The sequence below is a fragment of the Pan troglodytes genome, chromosome 4 (assembly GCF_028858775.2).
Source record: "Pan troglodytes isolate AG18354 chromosome 4, NHGRI_mPanTro3-v2.0_pri, whole genome shotgun sequence".
NCBI classification, from domain to species: domain Eukaryota; kingdom Metazoa; phylum Chordata; class Mammalia; order Primates; family Hominidae; genus Pan; species Pan troglodytes.
In genome coordinates this window covers 112982391-113010125 of record NC_072402.2, presented here as the reverse complement: position 1 = coordinate 113010125, position 27735 = coordinate 112982391, and the positions used below count along the sequence as shown (strand labels likewise).

At 37.2% G+C, this 27735-nt stretch overlaps 1 protein-coding gene and 1 pseudogene across 4 annotated transcripts in view; both read left to right on the top strand.

The window, feature by feature from the left end:
* Positions 1–1053: 1053 nt before the first annotated feature.
* CCDC112 (coiled-coil domain containing 112) overlaps positions 1054–27735 on the top strand; it is a 29553-nt gene continuing 2871 nt past the window's right edge. For 2 of the 4 annotated variants that reach the window (XM_063810587.1, XM_009449525.5), the window contains exons 1-6: positions 1251–1503; positions 18196–18317; positions 20909–20998; positions 21892–21967; positions 22355–22745; positions 26340–26753. In XM_063810587.1, the coding sequence (XP_063666657.1) occupies positions 18206–18317; positions 20909–20998; positions 21892–21967; positions 22355–22745; positions 26340–26753 (1083 nt within the window). In that variant the 5' untranslated portion in view covers positions 1251–1503; positions 18196–18205. Of the gene's footprint in view, positions 1504–13036; positions 13159–18195; positions 18318–20908; positions 20999–21891; positions 21968–22354; positions 22746–26339; positions 26754–27735 lie in introns of all 4 variants that reach the window. The other 2 variants (XM_517884.7, XM_009449524.5) reach the window with 2 other exon arrangements.
* Positions 7844–9014, top strand: LOC134810039 (non-histone chromosomal protein HMG-14-like; annotated as a pseudogene).

Below are 27735 nucleotides of genomic sequence, written 5' to 3'. Positions count from 1 at the left end.
TCCCTTCTCACAGATCTCTCCATATTGGTCCCCTTCTCCTTTTGTCCGTGGTCACCTTCTCGGAGTGGCCTAGGCTTAGTTCTCAGACTTCAATTTTTACTCACCCTGGGTGAGCTCATTCAGTCTTATCTCAAATATTTTCTATAGGAAGGTCAAATTCGTATCTTTAGCTCTCTCTCTTTCCTGGGCTCCAGAGGCGTTTATCCCGCTGCCTGTTTAATACCTCTACCAGGATGGTCTCTGGAGTCAGGCTGTCTAGATAGGTATCCTATCCTCTACCTGTGTAGCCATGTGATCCTTAACTTTATCACTGAAATGGAGATGATAATAGTACCTACTTCATGAAGTTATTTGTGAAGATTAAATGCAAAAGTGCATATAAAGCACTTATAACAGCCCTGGCATAAAGGAATTGCTCAATAAATACCTATTTGTTTACTTGTTAAAGGTGAAGGAACCTTACCTATGTGTCTAATTCAACAATGAATTCCCAAGGCCTAGAACAGTGCCTGACATATGCTGGGAGCTCCATATTGACTGACTGAATGAATCGATTTCTATAAAGGGGGAAAAGGTAGTACCTACAGAAATCAGCTCAGTTGCCACAGGTTGTCTTGACTGGAAGCGTCATCTGTGGCTTTTTTCCAACTTCCCAGCACTGTATTTTTGGAATCTGTCTTCTCATTGACCAAGTCCTAGGAATGTAACTGTGGCATTCCTGCCTCTGATATCTGGTTCTGTGTAGCAAGCTGGGTTTTTTTTCTTTAAAAATCTAAACTATGATTTATTGTTAGAATCCATTGATAATGTTTTTTCATTTAGACTCAGTCTCAGCAGCGCTAAGTAGAAACCTAGAAAGCGGATGTATATTAGGTAAAAATATGTATATATTGACTATAACACGAATAAAATTTAAGGACGATGTAAGACAATGAATTTTCTTGATAGGTATGGGACTGGGCTGGCACAGTCGGTTAAGTGCCCAAAGGGTATATAAACCCGCGACAGGGCAGAGCGCAGCCCCCGCCCCGCCCCGCCCCCACACCCGCCCGCCCCAGAACCCCAGACCCGCCCCTCCCCTGCATCCCGGCTCCGCCCGGCACCTTGCCCCTCCCTCGCCCCGCCCCTCCCCGCCTGAATCCCGGCCCCCGCCTCGCATTTCGGCCCCGCCCTGCACCCCAGTCCCGCCCCTCCCGCACCCCCACACCCCTGCACCCCCGCATCTCAGCCCCGCCCTGCATCCCGACCCCGCCCTACATCTCGGCCCCGCCCTGCATCCCGGCCAAGCCCGCAGCGCAGGGAGCTGTCTGCAGAGGCCAGGGTGCGCCTGCCACGAATCCCCAGGCACCGGTGGCCGCCGCGGCCCGAGTAGCTCGGCGGGTAAACATGGCCGCACTGACGACGGTTGTGGTAGCGGCTGCGGCCACCGCGGTAGCCGGGGCTGTGGCAGGGGCGGGCGCGCCCACCGGGACCGGCGTGGGAGCGACGCCAGCGCCTCAACAGGTAAATCCGGGAGAACCGAGAGCTGCTTTGGCGGCAGGCGAGGGGCTGCAGGCCCTGGCCGAACAGGTGCCCTCTGCAGCGCCGGCGGGAGGCGCGGCGTTCGCCTCCCCTGCTCGGGGCCTGGCACGCGCTGGGCGTTGCTCTTTGTTGGCTTGTGCGTTTAACAGCTTTTGCAGAGCCGCCTCCATGTAGTTTCGGAGTCGAGGAAGACCTGGGTGGGAACCCGGCTCTGCCGCTTCCTAGCCGCGTGATAAGAACATATGCTGTCGGCGACTCACTTTCTTCTCTAAAAATTGGGAATAGTAACATGCACCTCCCGAGCTTTGGACTAACGTTATGTCTGGGGAGCCCCTGGCACAGTGCTTGGTTGGAGGGGGACTCTGTGCTCAGTAATTGGTGGCAGCTCTGTTACTGTACCGGCGCTGGGAACACAAGGAGAAAGACAATATGGGATGGTCGGAGGCAGAGGTGTTTCCAGTGATCGGCTTAGGACCGCTTTCTAGGTGGTGAGGACAAGGTATCTTTGTTCAGATGTTATCAGCTCAGCGAGACTTTCCATGATCTCCCTAAACTGAATCCCCTTACGCGGCACACCCAGTCCCTGTTTCTGGTTTTATTTTTCCCCATAGCACTTAGTACCATATATTATATTACATATTTTATTTCTATTGTTTATGTTTCTCCTCACACCCCTCACCCTCCCTCGCACCCCCATGAGAATGTAAGCTCCATGAGGGCAGAAAGTATTGGAAATTTTATTCTTTATTGTATTCCCAGCACCAAGAACTATGCCTGTTGTGTAGTGCCTGGAACGTAGTATGCACTTACTAAATAATTTGTGGATCAATATAAACCTGAAGGAAGGCTGTCATGAGCTGAGGAGAGGTTCCATGTTTTTCCTCCTTTAAGGAAATACAGTGTCTTTACTCGTAGACCTTCAGGAAATTCCACCTACGGCAAATTTTCTCACACATCCTCTATAATTCTCTTTATTATTCTAACTCTGGCTCAAGTATCTCAGGAAAAAATATAAAATAAATAAAAATACATAATACATAAAGTATTTTTAAGTACTATGCTCAAAAAAATGTGTGACACCATGTTGCTGGCTTTCTCCATCATTTCTCTAAATTCTTGTAGCAATGTTCTATCTTCTGATCTGCATTTCTTGCGAGTTGCCTAATGTTATTATTGATGCACACTTTTGTGATGTTTGCCTTCTCAGGGGTTGGATCAGATCACCTGTGGAGCTCTTTCAGATATTTTATCAATCCCCTAGAGGATATCTAGCAATGTTTGGAGACATTTTTGGCTGTCAGAGTGGGGAGCAGGGGGGTGTTGAGGGGCTGCTAGCATCTAATGGATAGAGGCCAGAGAACAGCCACCCATAACAAAAATCGTCTGGTCCAAAAGTTAGTAGTGCTGAGATTGAGAACCATGGTGTATACTTTCTTACCACTTTAGTAGGGAAAGCAGAGCCTCATTGTTGAGAATCTACCTCAGCATAGTTAGGTAGAATTCTTCACGTGTGTTTGGGCTTTTTTAAAAAAACAAAACGAAACAATACAGAATTACTGCATGATATATTGTGATAATGTTTAGGAGTTTACATGTTATCCATTTTTGTACTTCCCCCAGCATACCACACGCACATACCTATACACACAAATTCTACAGCCTAACACCGAACTTGAATATTTGTCATATGATTAAATGAACGAATATTCCTACTGACTTTAACACTGAAACCAACTAGTATTTTCTTGAGAAGAGATAATTTTCCTGGTGGCAATCTCATGATACTAGAGATGTCTACCAAAATATCTAAAGTTCCTGTCAGCTAGGGCTTCTATAACAAAATGCTACAGACTTGGTGGCTAAAACAACAAAAGTTTATTTTCTCACAGTTCTAGAAGCTAGAAGTTCAAGATCAAGTTGCCCTTAGGGTTGGTTTCTGGTGAGGCCTCTCTTCCTGGCCTGTAGGCAGCCACCTTCTCACTGTGTCCTCACATAGTCTTTTCTCTGTTACAAGAGGAGAGAAAGAGATCTCTGGCATCTCTTCTTATAGGAACACCAGTTCTATCAAATTAGGTCCCCACCTTAATGACCTCATTTAACATAAAGGCCCCATCTCCAGATAGAGTTATTTGGGGATCAGGCCTTCTACATAGGAATTTTGAGGGAACACAATTCAGTCCATCACAGTGTCTTTAAATTACTTTGGAGTAAATATCTCTGAAGTTTTAAAACTATTTTATATTGTATTTTATTTTACAATATCCTCAGGGCATGGAATCTCATAAATTCCTCACTCATTATGAAAAGTTAACACATTTTCCATGCTTTTTAATATTTGTATATTATTTGTTCATAACCCCTCTTAGCTATTGCCTTTCAAAACTGAAGACCACAAATGTCTATCCTCCTCTCCAATGTCATTTCCTTCTTGTTACCAGCTGTTCTCTTGATCATTGTAGTTGCTGAATTATGACTTTTTTGAAGTATCTTTAACAGTATCACATTAGTGTGATGCTGGTTTTGTACCAGCATAAGGCTCTGTCTTGTGTTTTGTTTCTAAGGACCTTCCCTCTGATGACCTGAATTTTATGTTCCTTGGCTGCCTGAAATAACCCTTCAATAATAACTATTTTCACCTGTGACTGTGTACTCTTACATAATAAAAGGGACTTTGCAGGTGTGATTAAGATAAATTAAATACCTTAATTATCTGAGTGGACCTGGTATAATCACAAAGGTCCTTATAACAGAGTCGCAGGAAGATCAGAGTCAGAAGTAGGAGATGTGATGATGGAAGGAAGAGGATGGAGTGATGTGAGGAAGGGGCCATTAGCCAAGGAATTAAGGTGGTTCTAGATGCTGGAAAAAAAGGTAAGGGGGTGGATTCTTCCCTGAAGCTTCCAGAATGAATGTAGCCCTACTAACACCTTTGTTTTAATTAACATTATTTTTAATTGACAAATCATAATTATATACATTTATGGGGTACAATGTGATGTTTTGATATATGTATACAATGTGGCATGATTAAACCTGGCTAATAATTAACATATCTATCACCTCACTTATTTTTTTCTGGTGAAACATTTGAAATTTACTCTGTTATTTTGAGATACACAATACATTATTACTGAGTATAGTTAACCTACTGTGCAGTAGATCTCAAAACATTCCTCCTGTCTATCTGAAACTTTGCACCGTTTGACCAACTCCCTATTTCCTTCCTTGCCCTCCCCACCAGCCTCTGGCAACTATTGTTCTACTCTGTGTTAGATTCCACGTGCAGTTTAAGTGAGATTATACAGGATTTGCATCTCTGTTTCACTTAGCGTAATGTCCTCCAGGTTCACACTTTGATTTTAGACTAGACCTCCAGAACTATAAGGCAATAAATTTGTGTTGTTTAAGCCACTGCACTTATGGTGAGTTTGTTACAGCAGCAATAGGAGACACCAGGAAAGACCTAAGAAGCTCTCAGTCCTCATCCTTGTTTGTCTTTGAAACACTGTGCTGGCAGAAAGTAAATACTAAGGTAGGGTTGTAAACTGCCTGCCTGCATGTAGGAGGTATGCTTCAGCATGCATACAGACCCCCTTTCCCAAAGGTAGTAAAGGCTAGGACACATAGTGGTTCAATGCATCTAAGGAAATCTCTGACCAATTATTGGCTGACAACTGAGCTAACCAATCAGAGATTTCACTGCCACACCTGACCAAGACTACAGACTTTACAGAATTAGTTTAAAGTGACCAAACAAACAGCAACAAAACAAACCCTGCTAAGGGGAGAGAATCTCATTTTTGGAGTTGTCCATTATATTATTTTATATGTCCAGTCTTTAACAAAATTATGAGACATGGCAAGAAAGTATGGTTCACACATGGGGAAAACAGTAAAAAGGAACTGTCTCTGAGGAATACTGGCTATTGGACATACTAGGCAAAGACTTCAAAACACTTATTTAAATATGTTCAAAGAACTAAAGGAAACCATATCTAAAGAACTAAGAGAAAGTGTGGGAATGAAATAGAAATCTTTAAAGAAATTAAACATTTAAAAAAGAATCAAGTAGAAATTCTGGAGTTAAAAAATGCAAGAATTCAAATGAAAACATCACTAGAGAGACAACACCAGATCTGAGCTGGCAGAAGAAAGTATCAACAAACCTGAAGATAGGTCAATTCACATTATCCAGACTGAAGAACAGAGGCAAGAAAAGAATGAAGAAAAATGAACAGAGTCTGAGATCTGTGAGATACCGTTAGGCATACTACCATGTGCATAATGAGAGTCCCAGAAAGAAAGGAAAGGAGAAAAAAGGAGGAAAACCAATATTTGAAGAATAATAGAAGACTTCCCAAATTTGATGAAAAACATTAACCTACATATGGATGGAGCTCAATGAACTCTAAGTAGAATAAACTCACAGAAATTCATATCTAGACACATCGTAATAAACCTGCCAATAAATATGGACAAAAAGTCTTGAAAGCACCAAGAAAGAAATAGTTCATTACATATAAGGAATTCCTCAATAAGATTAACAGCTGTTTTCACATCAGAAACCATGGACACCAAAAGGCAGAGGGATGACATAAAATAGAAAAAGACTGCCAGCCAGTTGTTCTTTGTACAGCAAAATTATTCTGTAAGATTGAAGAAGAATTTAAGACATACTGAGGCAAACAAAAGCCAAAATAACTTATCATTAGCATAATTGCCCTACATTAAAAGGAGTCCTTCAAGCTAAAATAAAAGGACACTAGACAGTAACTTGAATCCACATGAAGAATAATGTGAATAGAGTACTGCAAATATATAGGTAAATATGAAAGTCAGCATAAATGTATTTTTGTTTGTAACAAATGTTTTTCAGAAAATAGAGGAGGAGGGAACATTTTTAATGAACATTTCTCATTCTGTAAGGCCATTATTACCCTGATACCAAAATCAAACAAAAAACATCACAAGAAAGAAAAATACAGAATAGTATCTGTTATAAATACAGATGTAAAAATACTCAACAAAATACTAGCAAACATATCTAAAAACATGAAAAGGATTATACACCATGATCAGTTGCAGTTTATTCCAGACACGCAATGTTGGTTTAATATATGAAAATCAATTAATATAATACTACATATTAATAGAATAAAGGGCAAAACTGCATAATCATCCCAATAGAAGCAGAAAAGCAATTGACAAAATCCAACACCCTTTCATGAAGATAGGTCAATTCAGATTATCCAGTCAACAAACTGTCAATAGAAGAGAACTTTCTCAACCTGATAGAGGCATCATTAAGTAACGTATTACTTAATGATCAAATATGGAAAGCTGTTTCCATATGATTAGGAACAAGGCAAAATTGTCCACTCTTACCACTTTACTCACTGAACGTTCTAACTAGGGCAATTAGGCAAGAAGAGCAAATAAAAAGCATTCATATTGGAAAGGAAGAAGTAACATGATACTTATTCACAGATGACCTAATATATATTAAAAATTCTAAGGGATTCACACACACACACACAAAACTTACTAGAAAACTAATAAACAAGTACAGCAAGGTTGCAGAATACAAGATCAATATACAAAAGTCAGTTGTATTTCTATACACTAGCAATGGACAATTCAAAAATGAAATTAAGAAAAAATACCATTGATAACAGTATCACAAAGATTAAAATACATGGGGATGAATTTAACGAAAGAAGCATAAAACTTATGCTCTAAAACCTATAAAAATTATTCAAAAAATTAAAGGAGACTTATATAAATGAATACTTAATGTTTATGATTTTGAAGACTTCATTTTGTTAAGACGGCAATAATCCCCAAATTGATTTACAGATTCAGTGCAATCTCTGTAAAGATCTTAGCTGCCTTTTAAAAATTATTTTGCAGAAATGTACAAGCTGATCTTAAAATTAATATGGAAAACGCAAGGCACCCAAAATAGCCAAAACAGTCTTGAAAAAGAAGAACAAAGTTGAAGGACTTACACTTGTTAAATTCAGAATTTAACTTCAAAGCCACAGTAATCAAACTATGGTACTGGCATAGGGATAGACAATAGACATATAGATCAATGAGAGTCAAGACATACACCTACAGATTTATGGGCAGATGATTTTCAAAAGGGTGCCAAGATGATTCAATAAGAAAAGAATAGTCTTTTCAACAAAAGTTTGGACAATTGAATAACCACCTACAGAAGCTGAACTACCTCACACCATATTTGAAAAAATATCTAATCTGATCAAAGATCTAAATGCATGTCTAAAAAACTTAGAATAAAACACAGGCATGAGTCTTCATGACGTTTGGTCAGTCAGTAGTTTCCCCTGTATGACACCTAAAGCACAAGTAGCCAAAGACTAAATAGATACGTTGGATTCCATCAAAATTAAAAGACTTTTGTGCTTTAGACCATGTGCAGTGGCTCATGCCTGTAATCCCAGCACTTTGGGAGGCCCAGGCAGGAAGATCGCTTGAGGCCAGGAGTTTGAGACCAGCCGGCCAACATCGCGAAACCCCATCCCTACTAAAAATACAAAAATTAGCCATGCTTGATGATGTGTGTTTGTGGTCCCAGCTACTCAGGAGGCTGAAGCAGGAGGATCACTTGAACTGGGGAGGTGGAGGTAGAGGTTGCAGTGAGCCGGGATTAAGCCGCTGCAAAAGAACATTGTTAAGAAAGTTAAGAGATAAGTCAGAGTATGGGAGAAAATACTTGCAAATTATATGTTGATAAGGGTCTTACGTCTAAAATATATGTTGAACAAAGTTACAACAAATTTAGTTCAATTTAGATCGAACTGGCTTTTATCTGCGATTCACAAATTGGGGCAGCATCCCATTCTATAAAATAGAGTAAGAATTTCCACAGGGCATGACAGAACAGTGGGTTCTGTAAAGTAGGAACAAAAAACCCAGAAACAATAGAAAAAAGTGGGGATCTCAGCCGCTGGGGTGGCAGGAGGAGCGGCAACAGCCAGGTAGCCCAGCTCCACAGAGGCTCACATACCAGGGCTTGCAAGCACTGAGCATCAGGCAGGCGCCTTTCCTGCTGCCAAGAAGCCCAAGCGAAAAGTCAGCTCAGCAGAAGGGGAAGTGAAGGAAGAGCCCAAGAGGAGATTCTTGCAATTGTCATCTAAACCTGCTCCTACAAAAGCAGAAATGAAGCCAAAAAAGGCAGTCATGAAAGGATAAATCTTCAGACACAAAGTGCAAACCAAGGGAAAAGGGGAACAAAAGGAAAACTGGCCAAAGTGGCTAACCAATAAACTAAAGAAGACTTATCTGCAGAAAAAGAAGAAACTAAAACCAAAGAGGGTCCTGCCTTTGATGAAGGCTGAGGGAAAGAAGCCAAGTCTGTCTGGCAATAAAATGAATTTGGTTTAAAAAAAAAAGGAAGCCAGTGTGATTAATATCATCTACTGTGTCTTAATAGTCCCTGTCTCCCTCCTTGTACAATCCAGAGGAATATTTTTATCAACTATCTTGTAAATGCAAGTTTTTTAGTCACTCAGGGAACATCTTTAAGAAGGAGGGAATCCCACCTCATCCTATTTTTTAAGTGTAAATGCTTTAAGAGGTGAAATCATTTGCTGGTTGTTTATTTTTTGGTACAACCAGAAAATAGTGTGGAATATTCAATTATGGGAGGCTTTGACTGTCTTGGGTGTCAGCATAGCATTCCATAGATGGGGGTTAGTTCTTATATCTTCTAATACTAAGCATACGAAATGGCGATATGGAGTCACGGTCCTGCATTTAATGTCTTGAACATTTTAAATTACTTCCATTCCCATGTTATTTTTTAGTAGAATTGTTTCCTTATAAAAACCACTCTTTGATCATGGCTTTCCCTGTCAGAATTGTGTGCACTCTGTGACATCTTTGGTTATGGTAGTCCTATATTTTCCTAATAACATTGTTAGTGTGTTGTGAAAGACTGAAAAGTAGAGTTTGTAGTGTATATGGTATTAAATTGTGAGTTGCTGGGATGTATTTAACAGCTTATCAACATGTGAAGATACTGGTACTTGATCACCTCTTAAGGAAAATTTCCCTCCTAATTTAAGCTGGAAAGTCACTGGAGTAACTTTTAAAAGTACATGGTGGCTGGGTGCGGTGGCTAACGCCTGTAATCCCAGCACTTTGGGAGGCCAAGGCGGGCGGATCACCTGAGGTCAGGAGTTCGAGACCAGCCTGGCCAGCATGGCAAAACCCTGTGTCTACTAAAAATACAAAAATTAGCTGGGCGTGGTGGTGGGCGCCTGTAATCCCAGCTACTCGGGAGGCTGAGGCAGGAGAATTGCTTGAACTCGGGAGGCAGAGGTTGCAGTGAGCCAATATGGTACCAATGTACTCCAGCCTGGATGACAAGAGCAAAACTCCGTCTCGGGGGGGAAAAAATGGCATTTTAGATTTTTGGTACCTATGTTAAAAATTGTGTGCAAATTGAAATGTGTGTGTACTGATTTTCAACACAACCAATAAAATCTCAATTATTAAAGAATACTTTGAAGCAAAAAGAAAAATAAAAGAAAAAAGCAGATTGGAGTTGAGCACAGTAGCATGTGCCTGTAGTCTCAGCTACTCAGGAGGCTGAGACGAGAGGATCATTTGAGCCCAAGAGTCCAACCTGGGCAACATAAGAAGACCCTCACCACTTTAATTAAAAAAAAAAAAGAAAAAAAAAGGAAAGAGGATTGTTAACATCTGTTTACTTTGGGTAACTTATGAAGGTAAAAGCAGAGGGGCTTTTCTTATTACTCGGGCTCAGGTTGACTGGACCCTTTCTGATTGGTTGCTGTGCATCTCTTGTTTTCAGGAAAAATTGGTCAGTTGGGGAAATCTACCTCTTTCCTCGAAGTTTCATTTTAATCATGTGGCACTTAGCATGAGTGACTCTATTTTTATTTTGTCTGGTCTGTTGGGGCCTACTGCAGGAGCTCTGTTCAAAACAATAGCCTCCCATAAAAGTTGAGTAACATAAATAACTGTTACAATTCAACAATAAATAGACAAATAACCAAATTTTTAAAAAGGGAAAGGATTTAAGTAGACATTCCTTAAAAGAAGTGGCCAATAAGCACATGAAAAAAATGCTCAACATCATTAGTCATTATGGACTAATCAGAACCACTGTGAGAAATCACTTCATACCCATTAAGATGACTGTAATAAAAAAGACAGACGATAGCAGTTATTGGTGAGCTTGTGGAGAAATTGAAACCCCCATACATTGCTGGTGGGAATGTAAAATGGTGCAGCCACTGTGGAAAACAGTCTGGCAATTCTTTAAAAAGTTTCAAATTTTGGGGCTTCGAAGGCATTATCAAGAAAGTGAAAAGACAACTCAGAGAATGGGGGGATATATTTACAAATCATATGTCTAATAAGGGACTTTTACATCCAGTATATAAAGAATGCTTCCAGCTCAACAATAAAAGGGCAATCCTTTTTTGTTGTTGTTGTTGTTTTTGAGACAGTGTGTTGCTCTGTCCCCCAAGGCTGGAGTGCAGTTGTGTGGTTATGGCTTACTGCAGCCTTAATCTCCTGGACTCAAGTGATCCTCCCACCTCAGCCTCCTGAGGTGGCCTCCTGGTGGCCTCACACCACCATGCCTGGCTAATTTTTTTTTAAGTTTTTATACAGACAGGATCTTGCTATGTTGCCCAGGCTGGTCTCAAACTCCTGAGCTCAAGCTATTCTCCCACCTTGGCCTCCCAAAGTGCTAGAATTAGAGGCATGAGCCACCAGGCCCCACTATGCCACCCAATTTTTCAAAATAGGAAAGTAAAAAAAAAAATAGTTACTTTATGATCCAGAAATTCTGCCGCTAGGTATATAATGAAGAGAATTGAAAACATATATTCACATTGAAACATGTACACAAATGTTCAGATTAATTTGGCCAAATAATGGAAACACCCCAATTGTCCATCAGCTAATGACTGATGAGTAGATAAAGAAAATGTGGTAGACCCATATAATGGAGTATTATTCAGCTGTAAGAAGGAATGGAGTATTGATTCATGGTACAACATGCATGAATCTTGAAAACATCATGTGAAGTGAAAGAAGTCAGACAAGGCTACACATTGTATGAGCCCATTTATATAAATTCTCCAGAATATGCAAATCCATAGAGTCAGAAAGTAGATTAATGGTTGCCAGGAGCTGGGAGGAAGGGGAATGGGGAGTGACCTCTAATAGGTATGAGGTTTCTTTTTGGTATGATGAAAATATTCTGAAACTGGATAGTCATGATGGTTACAAAACTTTGTGAATACACTAAAAACCACTGAATTGTACACTTCAAACAGACATATTTTATGGTCTGTGAATTACATTTTGACTTAAAATATATTTCCTAGATTTAGATTTAATACTTTGTTCTTTTTTGCTCCTGGAAATTTGAAGCCTTGTTTCCTTTTCCCCTCATCCCCCACAACCCATTTTTATTGCTCAGCAATCCCTCTCGGTGATACCTCCAAAATACATTGAGTCTTCTTTTATTTTCTATCAGCCCAGTAGTCCTGGACACTGTCATTCCTTGTCTCTATAGCTGTACTAGGTACCTCATTGATCTCCTGCTTCCAGTCTTGCCTCACTCCACCCCCACACCTCCCATCAATTTACTCTCCAAAAAAATAGCCAGAAAATTGTTCTTAAAGAGTTAAATGTATCATGGCATTTCTCTGCTCAAAACTCTTCAATAAAATCCAGACCCCCTAAGTGACCTAAAATATCTGTATGATCTGGCACATACCTGCCTCTCTACTTTCATCTCCTGCCAAGATCCACACCATTACTAATCTCATGACACAATTGGCCTTTCTCTGCTTGAACTCAGCAAAGTCTTTCATGCTCTAGGGCTTTTGCACATGTGGATCCCTTTGCTTAGAACACACTTTCCTACTGCTCCTGTCATGGCTGGCTTCAATCTTCCTTAAAGTCATCCCCTCAAATAGACCTTCTGTGACCATTGTAACTGAAAAAAGCAAACCCTTTCTCTGCTTTCTCCATCTGAGCCCTAATATTTATTTTCTTAATAGCATTTATTGCAGCTGGTGGAGTTTTCATTTTATTGCTTGTTTACTCTTATCTCTTTAAATCTGTTTTTCCTCACTAGACCTTCAGACAGGGGCCATATTATTATAGATCATCATTGTTTCCCTAGTGTCTAATGTAGCCCGTGTCACTTCATAGTGTTCAAAACATATTTGTTAAATGACCGACTGAATGAATTAGATTATTTTGCAAATAATCCCTGGATATTTAACATTTCTTACTCAGTTTAGCATTTTAAGATAGATGTTCCTTCATTTGATAGATACTCCTTCTTCCACAAATGTACTTTTAAGAGTTAAGTGAGATTGGCCCCAAAATTATCCTTCAAGAAACTCAACTATTGACATTTTATCTCTCTGAAAAAATTCCACATTTGTGTCTTACTATTTTCATTACTGTTAAGTTTTTCTTGTTCTCAATGCAGAGTGATGGCTGTTTTAGTACTTCAGGTGGAATTCGTCCTTTTCATCTCCAAAACTGGAAGCAGAAAGTTAATCAGACTAAGAAAGCAGAATTTGTACGCACAGCAGAAAAATTTAAAAATCAGTAAGTATAAGAATATAATCTTCAAATAACATTACTAGCCATTTTATAATGGACAATAAAAAATTAATTCTACTCTACACTACCTAGGCTCACATTAAGTTATAAAATTGTAATCACTAGCCTGTCAAATATAATAAGAGAAAGACGGGAGGTATGAAATAATAGGCTGTTCAATATAAAGTTAATTGTAAGTAGAGTTATTTCAATTTTCTTTATTTTTACAATTTTGAATCTGTGTATTTCAAGGGAAAAAAATAGCTGTTTCTTTAGATTTTATATAACAAGTAACAGACTTAATCTATTTTCACTTTATAACTAAATGCCTGGTAAATGTTTTTGAGGAAGCGAATTGTTTTTGTGTTTTTTTATTATGTGTATATGAAAGTGTTTTATAATGTTTTATAAATGATGAACATCATATATTTAAATTGCTCTTCTTCCTGTTTTACAAATGAGGATGTTGAGGATCATAGAGGATAAACATCTTTCCATAGGTTACATGGTTAATAAATGGTGTTTGAGGGACTCTTAGGCTGGCTCCAGCCACTCTGAAAGCCATTGTTCTTCTTACTAACCAGTGATGTTCACCACCAAGCCTATTTGAATATGTGGGTGTGATCTCACTAAGGAAGACAGTGAATCATTTTAATGAAAAGTCTGTGCTCTTACTTTTTTTTTTTTTTGAGTGGCTTTTTAATTGATCTCAATTCCTTGGTTTCTGCTCCTTTCAGATCCATTTTGCCCATTATGACCAAGCTATTTGAGAAGCTTCCATTTATTTTAAATTTTCAATATATATGAACTTTTTCTTTAAACAACCATTGACATTTATTGAATGTTAATGTTGTCAGCAGTACCAGCATATAAATATGAAGAATGTTAAAAAGAATTAGAACTCAAGGCACCCCACTCTACCCTACAGTTGAGAGCTTTATCAAAACGTTGCTTTGAACCTACATAGTATCAATTTGCCAAAGGACATGAGAAAAGGAGCCTATTATAAGGAATGGTCTCTGGATCAGAATTGGTGGCAGTTCTCTATTTAGAAATTCTACCAATGAAAAAGTGTACTGTTAGAATTTTGAAAAGCTTTACCATATTGTAGCTTTTGGAGACTAAATTCTCCTTGCATTTACATAATACTTTTGTCTTTTCCCCCACCTTTATTGAGGTATAACTGACAAATAAAAATTATATATATTTAATGTCTACAGTGTGATGTCTGGATGTACACATACATTGCAGAATGATTACCACAATCAAGCTAATTAACATATCCATCACTTCACATAGTTACCTTGTGTGTGCGTGAAGGGTTGAGAATATTTAAGATCAACTTTCTTAGAAAAGTGAGCTGAGATTTTCATTATGTTAAGTGAAATAAGCCATACACAGAAAGACAGACAATGCATGATCTCATTTATATGTGTAATCTTAAAAAAGTCAAACTCAGAAACAGAGAATAGAATGGTGATTACCAGGAGTCTGGGGGTGATGAGGTGGGAGTGGGGATAATGGGGAGATGTTGGTCAAAGGGTACAAGTTATAAAATAGAAAAGATCTAGAGACCTAATGTACAGCATGGTGACTATAGTTAATAATAACGTATTGTATGCTTGAAGTTGCTAATACCTATATCTTTAGTATTCAGAATTTGAAAAAATACAATTCTTTATAATTTCCACAATGCATTACTCTAGATAGAATTAGATTCTAGGTTAGAGGTTCTGTTTTATGTTTCTTTCTAGATAGGGTAATGTCCACCAAATGGTTAATATCCATAGCTGCAGCAACCAGTGTGTTTTACAGTTCTGAGAAGGCTTCTTCATCTGTTTTAGGGCATTGAAAAAACTCACTGAAAGAATATTAGAAAAACTCATTGTAAGAGTGTTTCTATCTAACAATTCACGTAAACACAAACAAAAAACCACAATCTATAATATCTTTTTTAAAATTTTTAAAATAGGCAATATATTTACATGGTTCAAGAATCAAAACAAATCAAAGGGTACCCAGTGGAAAGTCTCAATTTTACTCTTCATCCAAGCTACCCAGTTCCTTTCCACTCAGATAACCCACTAGTTTTGGTTTCTTATGTATCCTTCCCCAGATATTTTATGTGTTTATAAAGAAATATATATTCAGATTTTTCCTTTTTTGTATAAATGGTAGCATACTGTCCACATTGCTCTGCATTTTTTTTTAAAGTGTATATCTTAGATAACAAGGAATTGTAGATTTTGCTAGGCACAATAATGGCATTATAGTTAGGTAAGTCAAATATCAGTACTCTCTAGAGGCACACACAAAAGTTTGTTGGGGTGAAATTGCATAATGTGATGGATTTACTTGAAAATACTTAAGCTAAGCTAAGCAAAGCAAAGGTAGATGTAATGGATTTACTTGAAAATACTTAAACTGAGCAAAGCAAAGATAGATGGATAGATGAAATGAGAGGTAAAACTGCTGAATCAGGGTGAGATAAAATTCATATCATATGATGGGCGTCAATTTACCATTCTGTACTTTTGAATATGTCTAACATTTTCCTACAAAAACTTTGTTTTAAAAAGAGGTTATCTTGGAGATCTTTTCCTGTCAGTATGTAGAACACAGTACCACTCTATCATATTTCAGTGTATGAATGTAATATGATTTATTTAACCTGCTCATATTTATGGACATTTAGGTTATATTCAATCTTTTTTTAATAACAAACAGTGCTGCAATTAATTACCATACCCACATAGGTCAACATTATTTGTTTGTAAGTATATCTTCAGGATAAATTCCTAAAAGGAAATACTGGGTCAGAGATAAATGAATTTGCAAATGTGATAAATATTGCTAAATTGCCCTCCATAGACAACAGTTCCACCAACAATGTATGAGAAGACATGTTTTTCTCACAGTTTTGTCAACAAAATATATTAAATTTGTGATTTTTTTGCCAATATGATAGGTGTGCAGTGTTACTGTGATATAGTTTTAATTTGCATTTCTTCTATTGAGGAGGTTGTTTTCATTTTTGTCGACTTGTCTCCATTAATTAGCATATTTTGAATATCCTTATAGGTTAATATTTCTAATCCAGGAAAAACAGAAAGTAAGTTGAGTTTGTGATGAACTAAAAACTGTTGAGTGATATAAAGTTGTAGCATATCCCGTGTCCATGGCAGACGTTTCTTTTTATCATAGTAATTTTCCCCATCTGCAACCAGAGCCTAGATGAACTTCCCAGTCCTCAACACAGGGCTCAGTCCATTAGAGTTGCCAGGTGGGACTGAAATCTATTTGGTATCTTTGTCTACCCATTATTTCTTCTCACAAACAATAGAAGCTACCTAAACACACATGCTAAGACATGATCCCCTCAGCCTTTGGAGTAGTGTGGTGGGCTCTGGGGCAGTCTCATCTGTCTACCCCCATGTGTCTTATGAATATTAAATTTTTCTCTATGGGCGGTCAGATGCGGTGGCTCATGCCTGTAATCCCAGCATTTTGGGAGGCCAAGGTGGGAAGATTACTTGAGGTCAGGAGTTTGAGACTAGCCTGGCCAACATGGCAAAATTCTGTCTCTATGAAAAATACAAAAATTAGCCAGTCATGGTGGCAGGCGCCTGTAGTCCCAGTTACTCGGGAGGCTGAGGCAGGGGAATTGCTTGAACCAGGGAGGCGGAGGTTACAGTGAGCTGAAATCGCACCACTGCACTCCAGCCTGGGTGACAGAGCGAGAGTCTGTCTCAAAAAAAAAAAAAAAAAAAAAAAAAAAAAAATTCTCTATGTATGGCAAAGTGGAAAAGATTGGGAAACTCTACGGTATAGATAGTTGCCTCTCAGGTTGTGTGAATTAAGTAAATGGCCAGCGATGCTCCACCACTTATTACATCCAAGATTAGTGGAGAAATATTCATATTAATTTCCACCTGGGAGAAAGAAACACATTAAGAAAATTAATTTTGGCTGGGCATGATGGCTCACGCACTTTGGGAGGCCGAGGTGGGCAGATGACTTGAGCTCAGGAGTTCAAGACCAGCCTGGGCAACATGGCAAAACCCTATATCTATCAAAAAAAAAAATTAGCTGGGCATGGTGGTGTGTGCCTCTGTAGTCCCAGCTACTCAGGAGACTGAGGTTGGAGGATTGCTTAAGCCAGGGAGGTCAAGGCTGCAGTGAGCTGAGATGGCACCATGGCACTCCAGCCTGGGTGACAGAGCCAGACCCTGTCTCAAAAAAAAAAAGGTAATTTGAGAATTAATTTCTTCGCCCAATCAAAAAAGTTTCTCAGTAGTGTTTTATTTTATTTTTGTTTTCTCTTAGGGTGCAAACTAACAATGAGAACTCCTTACTGTTAGATAGACTAAATTCAAGGGGCAAAGATGTGCTGAAAGAAGCCCTGAAGTAAATGTAGACAATAGTCATTAAATACCCGAAATTTCCTGTCTTTGTAGATGGTTAGTCTCTCGAAGTTTTAGTTTTATTAATAATATTAATAACTTGCATTTCCATAGTATACTTGTACTGTACAGAGATCTCCCACATATATTTTCCCATTTGATGTGAATAATAGCCCTATTAGATAGTGGAGAGCTGTTATTATTCACATTTTAGTGATGAGGAGGTTCATACCTGGAGAGGTTAACCATCTTGGCTAAGGTTACAAAATTAATAGTATCTACTATTGAAAGCAGTCATCAGCAGTGATGGCCATTTTCAGGCTCCAGTGAGATTGAGTTGGAATCAATAGTCAAAAGCTTATGCATTTTCAAAGCAAATGTATATCCACATTTTCTTAAATTATCATTTTATGATTTACCTAGAAGTTCAAATTATAGTTGTGTTTGATTGAAATTAACTCTTCTAGCTATTATTTTGACTAATGTTTTGATTCCTTAGCCTTATTAACCAAAGTAATTATTTTTATTCCATAGATGAATTAATCCAAATATAAAATACTGATTATTGAGTGTCTTCATATTTTAAACTATTAAAAATATATTTAGATCATATTTATACTATTTGTTTCTTTTCCTAAAGAGTAATTAACATGGAAAAAGATAAACACAGTCATTTCTACAACCAAAAAAGTGACTTCAGAATTGAGCATAGTATGCTAGAAGAATTGGAAAATAAATTGATTCACAGCAGGAAAACAGAAAGTAAGTTGAGTTTGTGATGAACTAAAAACTGTTGAGCGATATAAAGTTGTAGTTTTACCCTGTGCTTTGTCTTTGTGCATTGACTGTATTGTGTTCTCTATCAATAGAGTCAGTTCTCTATTGACTGTGTTATATTCTCTGTATTTTAGTTGGTAAAATTTGTCTTTTAGGGACATGTTTATTCTTTCGGGTCACTATTTAGTCATACTAACTGGATTGTTTTCTGTTGTATATTTTTTCCAATTTAACAAGAAAGAGAGGATTTGGGGATTTTTTTTGTTGACACACCACCAAATGCTATTAAAATTTCTTAAAAGCAGAGTGATTTCTGGGCTGTCTGATGTTAGCTCATTACCCTGGCATTGTTGACTGAGCCCTGGACTCAGTAAGCATCAACAGATTCAAAGCTATAATTAGCAGTTGTGTGAAGTGATCAAGTCAGATAATTGCATAAACCTGAGTTTCCTTGTCTACATTCTAAAACTTGTGATTTCTACCTCAGGAGAGCCGTACTATGCATCTGATGAGATAATATATAAAAATGTACCTTATAGATAGATTGTACATGACTATGTTCTTTTGTTTGTTATGAATATTAATCATTGTCAATAGTGTACTGAATGTTACCCTTAAAGAATTTGAGAATATTTGTTTCATTGTAGCGTTAGATTCTGTATGTTGTAAAATCTTTATAATAAAAAAGCTGCTTAGCATTTCTTAAAGGAAAAATAATGGTTATCAAATAACTAGGCTTTATAAAATATTAAGACTTACTATGTAGAGATGAGACTGCTCATGATACTCCCTTATCATCAATTAAAATAAATTCTTAGTGATTTTTTTCTTTCAAAATACAAGGTTGCACTATTTTTTAAAAGAAATGGTTACACTACTTTAAAAAGTTATCCTTTGCCAAGCAGTGGCAGGAATCATTTTCCTTCTTTGATACATTGAAAAACCGAGACACCCCTGATTCAATATTTCTTTATTTCTCTCAGTTCTTTTGTAGACAACTGGGAGGCTGATTTTTCTATGTCTCAGTAATGCCAATAAGTAAAATTTTGTGCAAATTTTAGGTCACTTGATTTTCCCTTTATTATGGCAACTTTATTTGTACCAATCTATTTCCCTTTGTTCTATAGTTTTGCGTATTTTTTTAAGTTATTTTTATAAGTTTTGCTCTTATAAAGTGTAGTGTTACTACACTTTATGTTTTTCCTGTCTAGGAGAGTAAAGAATGCTTGCCTTAGTATAGAGAAGTTTTCCCTTCATATATTACAGCTGAGCAGTAGAAATACCTATTCCTTACCTCCAATATCATACCTCAATTTTAGTCTGCATTTATGTCATATTGTACTTAAATGATTTGTCTATATATCCAAATGAATAAATAAAATAAAAAGATTATCAGCCCTGCAGTGATATTTTGGTAGCTGATCAAACTAAGGCTAAAATGAAACAACAAAAAACACTTTCCTAATTACTTTACTAGAGAGGTTTCATGACCTAAAGTTCAACAGTAAGACCCTACAAAGTAAATTACAAAAAGTTTCTGCCTTTATGGAATTCTTGAATTTTAATGAAAAACACAGAACAAGCCAAAGTTGTCATATACGTATTAAGAGGTTTATTTTGGATATTCACACTGACTGCAAACCTATAGGTAAACTTTTTCTTAAAAAAATAATTACTTTTAAGGACTTTTGTACAGAGCCTTTGGTGCTTTGTGCTTATTTGTGGAAAAGTTGCAAAAACAAAAAAGAGGAGGGTGCATAAAATACCCCAAGAAGGTAAAATAATAATATTACTATTATAAGAATGCGAATATTTTTACATTAGCCTAGTAATTTAAGTAAATATTAAAGTAAGATTATTCCTTCAGAAAAAAATATGAAAGAAGAATCCTTTATGCTGATAAAGACGATTTGAAAGAATCGTTGAGACTCTCATTTATTTTTCAGGCTTTATTGTGGGCCTAATATCTTACTCCAGGCTGGTCCTTTGATTGAGCTTGGCAACCTGTGGCATAGTATACCACTGAATGATACCTGAGGCACCTCCTCAGGGCCGTGCCAGTGATAACAATGAGTATCACCTGCCCCTTTCCTAGAAGATTTGGTTGGATGAAATTAATTCTCAATGGGAAGTTTCTCAGTATTCACAGAATTAACTGAATAGTTTTAATATTCCCACAATAGAGTTAAGACCAAATTCTATTTCCATAAGTTATAACAAATTAAAAAGAAATGAAACACTATTAAAGAACAAAAACTATGCTGAAACTGCTAATATTTACATCTAAAACAATGTCCAATAACTCAATCTACACAGAAGGGGAAAAAAAGACATTTCCTTAGCACGGGTTATAGTAAGACTTAACCCATTATGCTTTTAAATATTGGAAGATATCGAAGGATGCTTTATTTAGAACAAAGGTACTTAAAGTATTAATGTTTTGACATAAATATCTTTTGTTCTTTATTTAATTGCTCTTGGCTTTTACTAACAGTGATCAGTCTTACATGTAGAATCCTGAATTGTAACCACATTTGTCACAGAATTATTTTAAAGTGCATACTTCTTTCTTATAGGAGCAAAAATCCAGCAACAATTGGCCAAAATACATAATAATGTAAAGAAACTTCAGCATCAGTTAAAAGATGTGAAGCCTACACCTGATTGTAAGTAAATTTAGATATTATAATCTTTCTTATGTGTTAGTATTTTCTGTTTGGCATTAATGGAGCTAAACTCTACTTTATTGGTTAAGACTTAAGTTTATTAATGGAGCTAAACTCTACTTTATTGGTTAGGACTTAATAAGTTTATTAATGGAGCTAAACTCTATCGGTTAGGATTTAGTAAGTTTACACTGGAGAACTATAATCGGGCATTTCTGTGTGTATCCATTAAAGTATTATCAAATCCTTAGAAATTATAAGGTAGGCAGAACACATACTAGTGACATTTACAGGATCGGGAATCTATGTTATAGAAAGGTTTAAAAACAGCTAATTAAGGGGAAAAAAGATTGATTTCCTTAATCCTGTCCCAGCGTTTTCCCTTCATTTGCTTTCTGAAATAATTATCTTTGAGAGGCATTTCTAATACATAAGGAAAGGTTAAACTGATTTAGGACAAGTGCTAGTTTTTGGAAAAAAATCCCACAAATTATATCCCTACCTCCTTGCTTACTGTAATATTCATTCCTGAGAATCAAAGCAACAAATTAAAGGTCTCAGGGTGTATGGACTTAGGAATCAGGCAGGTATTGGGTCAAACCTTTGATCTTTCACTTGTTAGCTATGTAATTTTAGGCAAGTTACTTGATATCTCTGAGCTTTCATTTCCTCAGCTCTAAAATGGAGATAATTATGATATGAGTATATAGGGAAAATGTCTGTAATCAGAAAAAATAGCAATCATAAAAATTCACTTTTGAGCACAACTTTCTTATGCCTTAGGCTAAGAAATATTTTAAAATTAGGAGAACATTCCACTTTTTCTTCCTAATATTTAACTTTTAGCCATATGGGAAAATCGCACAAAATAATTTTCCGTGTTTCTTTTACAGTTGTTGAGAAGCTCAGAGAAATGATGGAAGAAATTGAAAATGCAATTAACACTTTTAAAGAAGAGCAGAGGTTGATGTATGTTTTAAACTCATTTTAATATAAAATTATTGACCTTTATTTTTTAATAACTGGCCCCAGTACATTTTTGTGTATAATGCATTCTGTTATTATGTATTTGAGTCTTATACAAAAGCAATATAATATCTTTCTTGTTTTCAGTTTTAGGTGGCTTTTCATATTTAAAGCGAAATTTTGTTCATATTTAGTTACTATAAAATCCCAAATAAGAATTTGAAAGATTGTTTTTATCTCTGAGGAGACTCTTTTAAGGCTTAAATTTATAAATGTTAATAATGTTAAGTGGAGAAGATGATATAAAGAGTCAGGTATCTTAAATTTGATGGAAAATGAAGGGTTAATATGGATTGTCTTCTTATTCAAACTTTATTTTTAAAATTTTAGATATGAAGAGCTAATTAAAGAAGAGAAGACAACTAATAATGAGTTGAGTGCCATATCAAGAAAAATTGACACATGGGCTTTGGGTAATTCAGAAACAGAGAAAGCTTTCAGAGCAATCTCAAGCAAAGTTCCTGTAGACAAAGTAACACCAAGTACTCTTCCAGAAGAGGTACTAGATTTTGAAAAATTCCTTCAGCAAACAGGAGGGCGACAAGGTGCCTGGGATGATTATGATCACCAGAACTTTGTAAAGGTGAGAAACAAACATAAAGGGAAGCCAACATTTATGGAAGAAGTTCTAGAACACCTTCCTGGAAAAACACAAGATGAAGTTCAACAGCATGAAAAATGGTATCAAAAGTTTCTGGCTCTAGAAGAAAGAAAAAAAGAGGTAATAATTATAATAGCTATTATTCATTCCGTGTTTCTATGTTCTAGGCACTGTACTAAACACTTAACATGTCTCATTAACTTTACAGCAATCCCATGAAGTGTGTTTATAGTTCCCCGCCCCTGACAATGTAATAGAAGATGAAACTGAGGCATTGAAAGTTAAGTAATTTTAGCCAGGCACAGTGGCTTACACCTGTAATCCCAGCACTTTGGGAGGTTAAGGCGGATGGATCACTTGAGCTCAGGAGTTTGAGACCAGCCTGGGCAACATGGCAAAACCCTGTCTCTACAAAAAATACAGAAAAATTAGCCGGGCATGGTGCCATGCACCTGTGGTCCCAGCTACTTGGGAAGCTGAGGTGGGAGGATTGCTTGAGCCTAGAAGGTTGAGGCTACAGTGATCTGTGATTGCACCACTGCACTCTAGCCTGAGCGAGACCTAGTCTCAAGAAAAAATAAAAATAAAAAAAGGAAGTTAAGTAATTTTACCCAATTAATAGAACAACATTTGGACTTTCTCATAGCCAAACATGTCTCCGTCACAAATAACATAATGGGACAAAAAGCCTCTGATTATGGGTCCAGTCCTCTGTATCCACTTCTCAGAAATGTGAGCAATCCAGATCCACTGAGACTTTTGAAAAAAGTCATCTTACCAGCAAAGGCCACATTGTTTTGAATAGAAAAATCAAGAGGCAGTAGAAAAAATGCTTTGACTAGTAAACATTTCTTTGAGATTTTTAAACTTCAACCATATTGCTTATTTTAAAGACTCAAAATGTTAGCTACCCCAGAAAAAAAAATAACGCCTGATTGTGGCAGATACCTAAAAAGGTCCATTTTTACAAAAATATTACTCTGGCTTTGCATTAGATCAGGATTTCTTAACCTTGATACTATTGACATTTGGAGCTAGATAATTCTTTGTTGTGGGGGCCTGTTCTGTGCATTATAGGATGGCATCCCTGGTTTCCAGCGAGTAGATGCTTATAATGTCTCCTTAATTGTGATTATCAAAAATGCCTCTAGCCAGATGTCCACTGGAGGGGAAAAATAGCCCCTAGTTGAGAACCACAGTAAGTCAGAGTCTTTTTTTTTTTTTTTGTAGAGTTCAGCGATGACGAAGTTTGACTTACCTGGTTTAACAAAAAGGTTGTGTTTATTCCATAGATGGTATACCCAAGGAGTATTAAAGAAATAATTGAGTCCATGTTTAGTCTAAAGTTTTAGAGGGAATAGCTGCATTTTTGTTGTTCTTGTCATTCTCCTCCCTCCCCCCAGCAATAAATTGAATGTAGGGAAATTGACTTCTCGGGTTTTAAGAAAAATGTTTGAAACATAAGTCATTTGGGCTTTTTTCCCCAGAATACTGAAAACATGGGATTCTCAAAGTGGTCCCTAGACCAGCAAAATCAGCATCACCTGGGACCTTATTAGAACTTAGCGGGCTCCAACTCCAGACCTAATTAGCACTGTGAGGGTAAGGCCCAACAATCTGTGCTTTACCAAGTCCTCTAGTTTATTCTGCTAATGAAAACCACCTCTTTAGGAAAAAGAAACAGACACACTGCTTCTCGTGATAAAAGTAAACCATTCAGATTCTAGCTTATTTTCCTTGTTCCCATCTGCTCTATTTCCTGATATTTGATGACTGATATATCATCAGTTTGATAGGATATGAGCAGGACGTAGGGGTGAGATAGAAGGGTTTGTGAAAGTGGAGGTGCCATTTACTGAAGTAGGGCATGTTGGAGGAGGAAAGGGAAGTTTGGAGGAAAATATCAGGAGTTCAGTTTTAAATCTACGGAGTTTTAAGATGTTGAGTAGTAAATTTACCATTTTTATCTCCCACTTCCTTTAATATGTCTTGTGTTTTTAATAAGTGAAGATATTATTCTGACATTTTCAGACATGCTCTGAACTTTCTGGCCTGAATGCCTTTGCTTATCTTGTTCTCACTTTCTGGAACCTCCATTCTTTCTTTCCCCCTCCAATCCCAGCTTATCAAAATTGGCCCAGATCAGATGTTGCCTCCTCCTTGCCCACCCAAACATAAGTAGCTTCCCTCAGGATTTCACTGACACTTAACACCTTTTATATGATGTGTTGTGGTATGCCCATGTTGAATTTCACCTAGAACAGTGCTGCTCAGACTTGGTCCATGGACTAAATATGGGTTTGCAAACTGTTACTGGTTTACAGTGGGATAAAATAGTTGCACCAGAATTAACTATGCAGTGAGCACTGTTTAGTTCAATTGACTTTTTTTTTTCCGTAGAAAATTTTCACATTGAAAGAAGCAGTGCAGTGATTTGCCTTTTAACACAAATTCCCGATATTTTTGCAGACTGGTATTTTGAGTAGCACTGTACTAGATGGCATTTGGTATAGTTTTAATATTGTTTCATTGTTCCTATCACATTGCCTTGTTTATAGTATATATACATACCATAAAGATTTATTGAGTGGAATGAATGATACACTATAAAGAAAGATGAGGAAATAGTTTCTTGACTTGGAGGGAAGGTAATTCAGTGAATATGCCCTAAATGGCATGGAGAAGCCTGCTAGAATTTGAAATAATTTTTACATACCCATATGTAAAGACAGCTCTGTAGCTATGGAGCTGTTTTATTTATTTATTTATACATACTTCGGAAGCACTATGTGCCAGACGCTAACTCATTTAATCTTCATAACAACACTGTGCAAGAAATACTACCTACCACTTTATAGATGAGCAAAATGAAGACAGAGAAGTTTAGTGGCTCATCCAACGCCACACCTAGTAAATGGCACTGCCAGGATTTGGTCCCAAATAGTCTGACTTCAGTGCTTATGTTCTTAACCACCCTACTCTTAATTCTTCTTCTGATATTTGACCAGATAAAGATCACTCAGAAAGTATTCTAAGCCTAGAAAGAGAATTTGGAAGCAGAAATGAGATGATCAGAGGAAAGGGATGTTGCCCATGAAAATAAAAGGAGCAGGTAGGCCTGGCATGGTGGCTCACACCTGTAATCTCAGCACTTTGGGAGGCCAAGGTGGGTGGATCACCTGAGGTCAGGAGTTCAAGACCAGCCTGGCCAACATGATGAAACCCTATCTATACTAAAAATACAAAAAAATTAGCCAGACATGGTGGCTGGCGCCTATAATCCCAGCTTTTTGGGAGGCTGAGGCAGGAGAATCACTTGAACCTGGGAGGCAGAGGTTGCAGTGAGCTGAGATCGTGCCACTGCACTCCAGCCTGGGCAACAAAAGCGAAACTCTGTCTCAAAAAAAAAAAAAAAAAAAAGGCAGTAAAGAGGAGAAGGATCATTCATGAGTTGTAGTCCTTTTGAACTTGATTAAGAGAGAAAGAGGAAGGCCAAAAGGATGACCCATTATTCAGAGTTTTAAGAGACAGCAATTTTTAAAAAACAGAAGTAGAAAAAAATTGCATTGGTTAAAACAAAGCTGAAAAACCTAAGCATCCAGCATCCTGCAATCAATATTCTTTCTAGAAAGATGGAATTGATGTATTTTAAAATACTTTTGGCTATTAAAAAACTTTTTTCTCTTGCTTTCTTTTTTTAAAAAAATCATTTAGTCAATTCAGAGTTGGAAAACTAAAAAGCAGCAAAAAAGGGAGGAAATTTTCAAGTTAAAGGAAAAGGCAGACAACACACCTATGCTTTTTCATAATAAACAAGAGGATAATCAAAAGCAAAAAGAGGAACAAAGAAAGAAACAGAAATTGGCAGTTGAAGCTTGGAAGAAACAGAAAAGTATAGAAATGTCAATGAAATGTGCTTCCCAGTTAAAAGAAGAAGAAGAGAAAGAGAAAAAACATCAGAAAGAACGCCAGCGCCAGTTTAAGTTAAAATTACTACTAGAAAGTTATACCCAGCAGAAGAAAGAACAGGAAGAATTTTTGAGGCTTGAAAAGGAGATAAGGGAAAAGGCAGAAAAGGCAGAAAAAAGGAAAAATGCTGCTGATGAAATTTCCAGATTTCAAGAAAGAGTGAGTAAATCTATTTCCTAAATAATTTTTAAATGCTACACGTGGAGGTATTACTTCCAAATTCAGTTCAGCAAAAATTGAGTATTTGTATATTGGACCTATGTATAGCATTAGTATACCAAAATGAGTAAGCCGTGCTCCCTAACTTCTAGTAGGTTATAGTCTAGTGGGAAAGATATGTGGAAGTAGGAGATTCCAGTATAATGTGTTAAAGAGTGTGGTGATTGAGGTATGGACATAGTACTTAGGAGGGAGTACAGGGAGGGACACTACCACAGCTATGAGTGGCAGAGAGAAGGTAATACTTAGGTTGAGTCTTGAAGAAGGGAAGGAAAAATGAGGTCCTTCCTAGCAGAGGCAACAGCATGAATAGCAGCTTGAAAGAGTGTAACAGTATGGTTTGTGATGGAGACTATTAACACTTCAATATTCTTAGGGCATTAAGCAGGAGAGGGGAACCAACAGATGATGAGACTAGAAAAGTAGCCATAGGCAAGACTGAATGATTTGTCTTCTCTGCCAAACTGGCTGGCTTTACCATATTGATGACTTGCCTATTTGTTCCTTTCCCCACCATAATGTAGGCTCCATGAGGGCATTAGTGGTGTGTTTGCATTAGTGGTGTGTTTTTTTGAACATCCTTGTACCCTAGAGTTAAGTGCATTGTAGAAACTTGTCTTCTTAAAGGAATCGAGATTATTGCTGGGTGGTCAAATTAAAGGTGATTTTAAACAAACATATATAAGAAAAATGCTAATAAAGACATACTGGCAGAATTCATTCCAAAAAGTATTAAGACAAGGAAGGGGACTTTAAAATGAAAAAGGGTGCAAATGAGATATAATTTATGAATTGTTATGTGCATCAAAATATATAGCAGCAATGTTTGTAAAGCAAAAACTAAGGGAGGTACAAAGAAAAATAACAGACAAAAACACAGACAAAGCACATTAATACTGAAAATTTTAGTTCATTTCTTTTA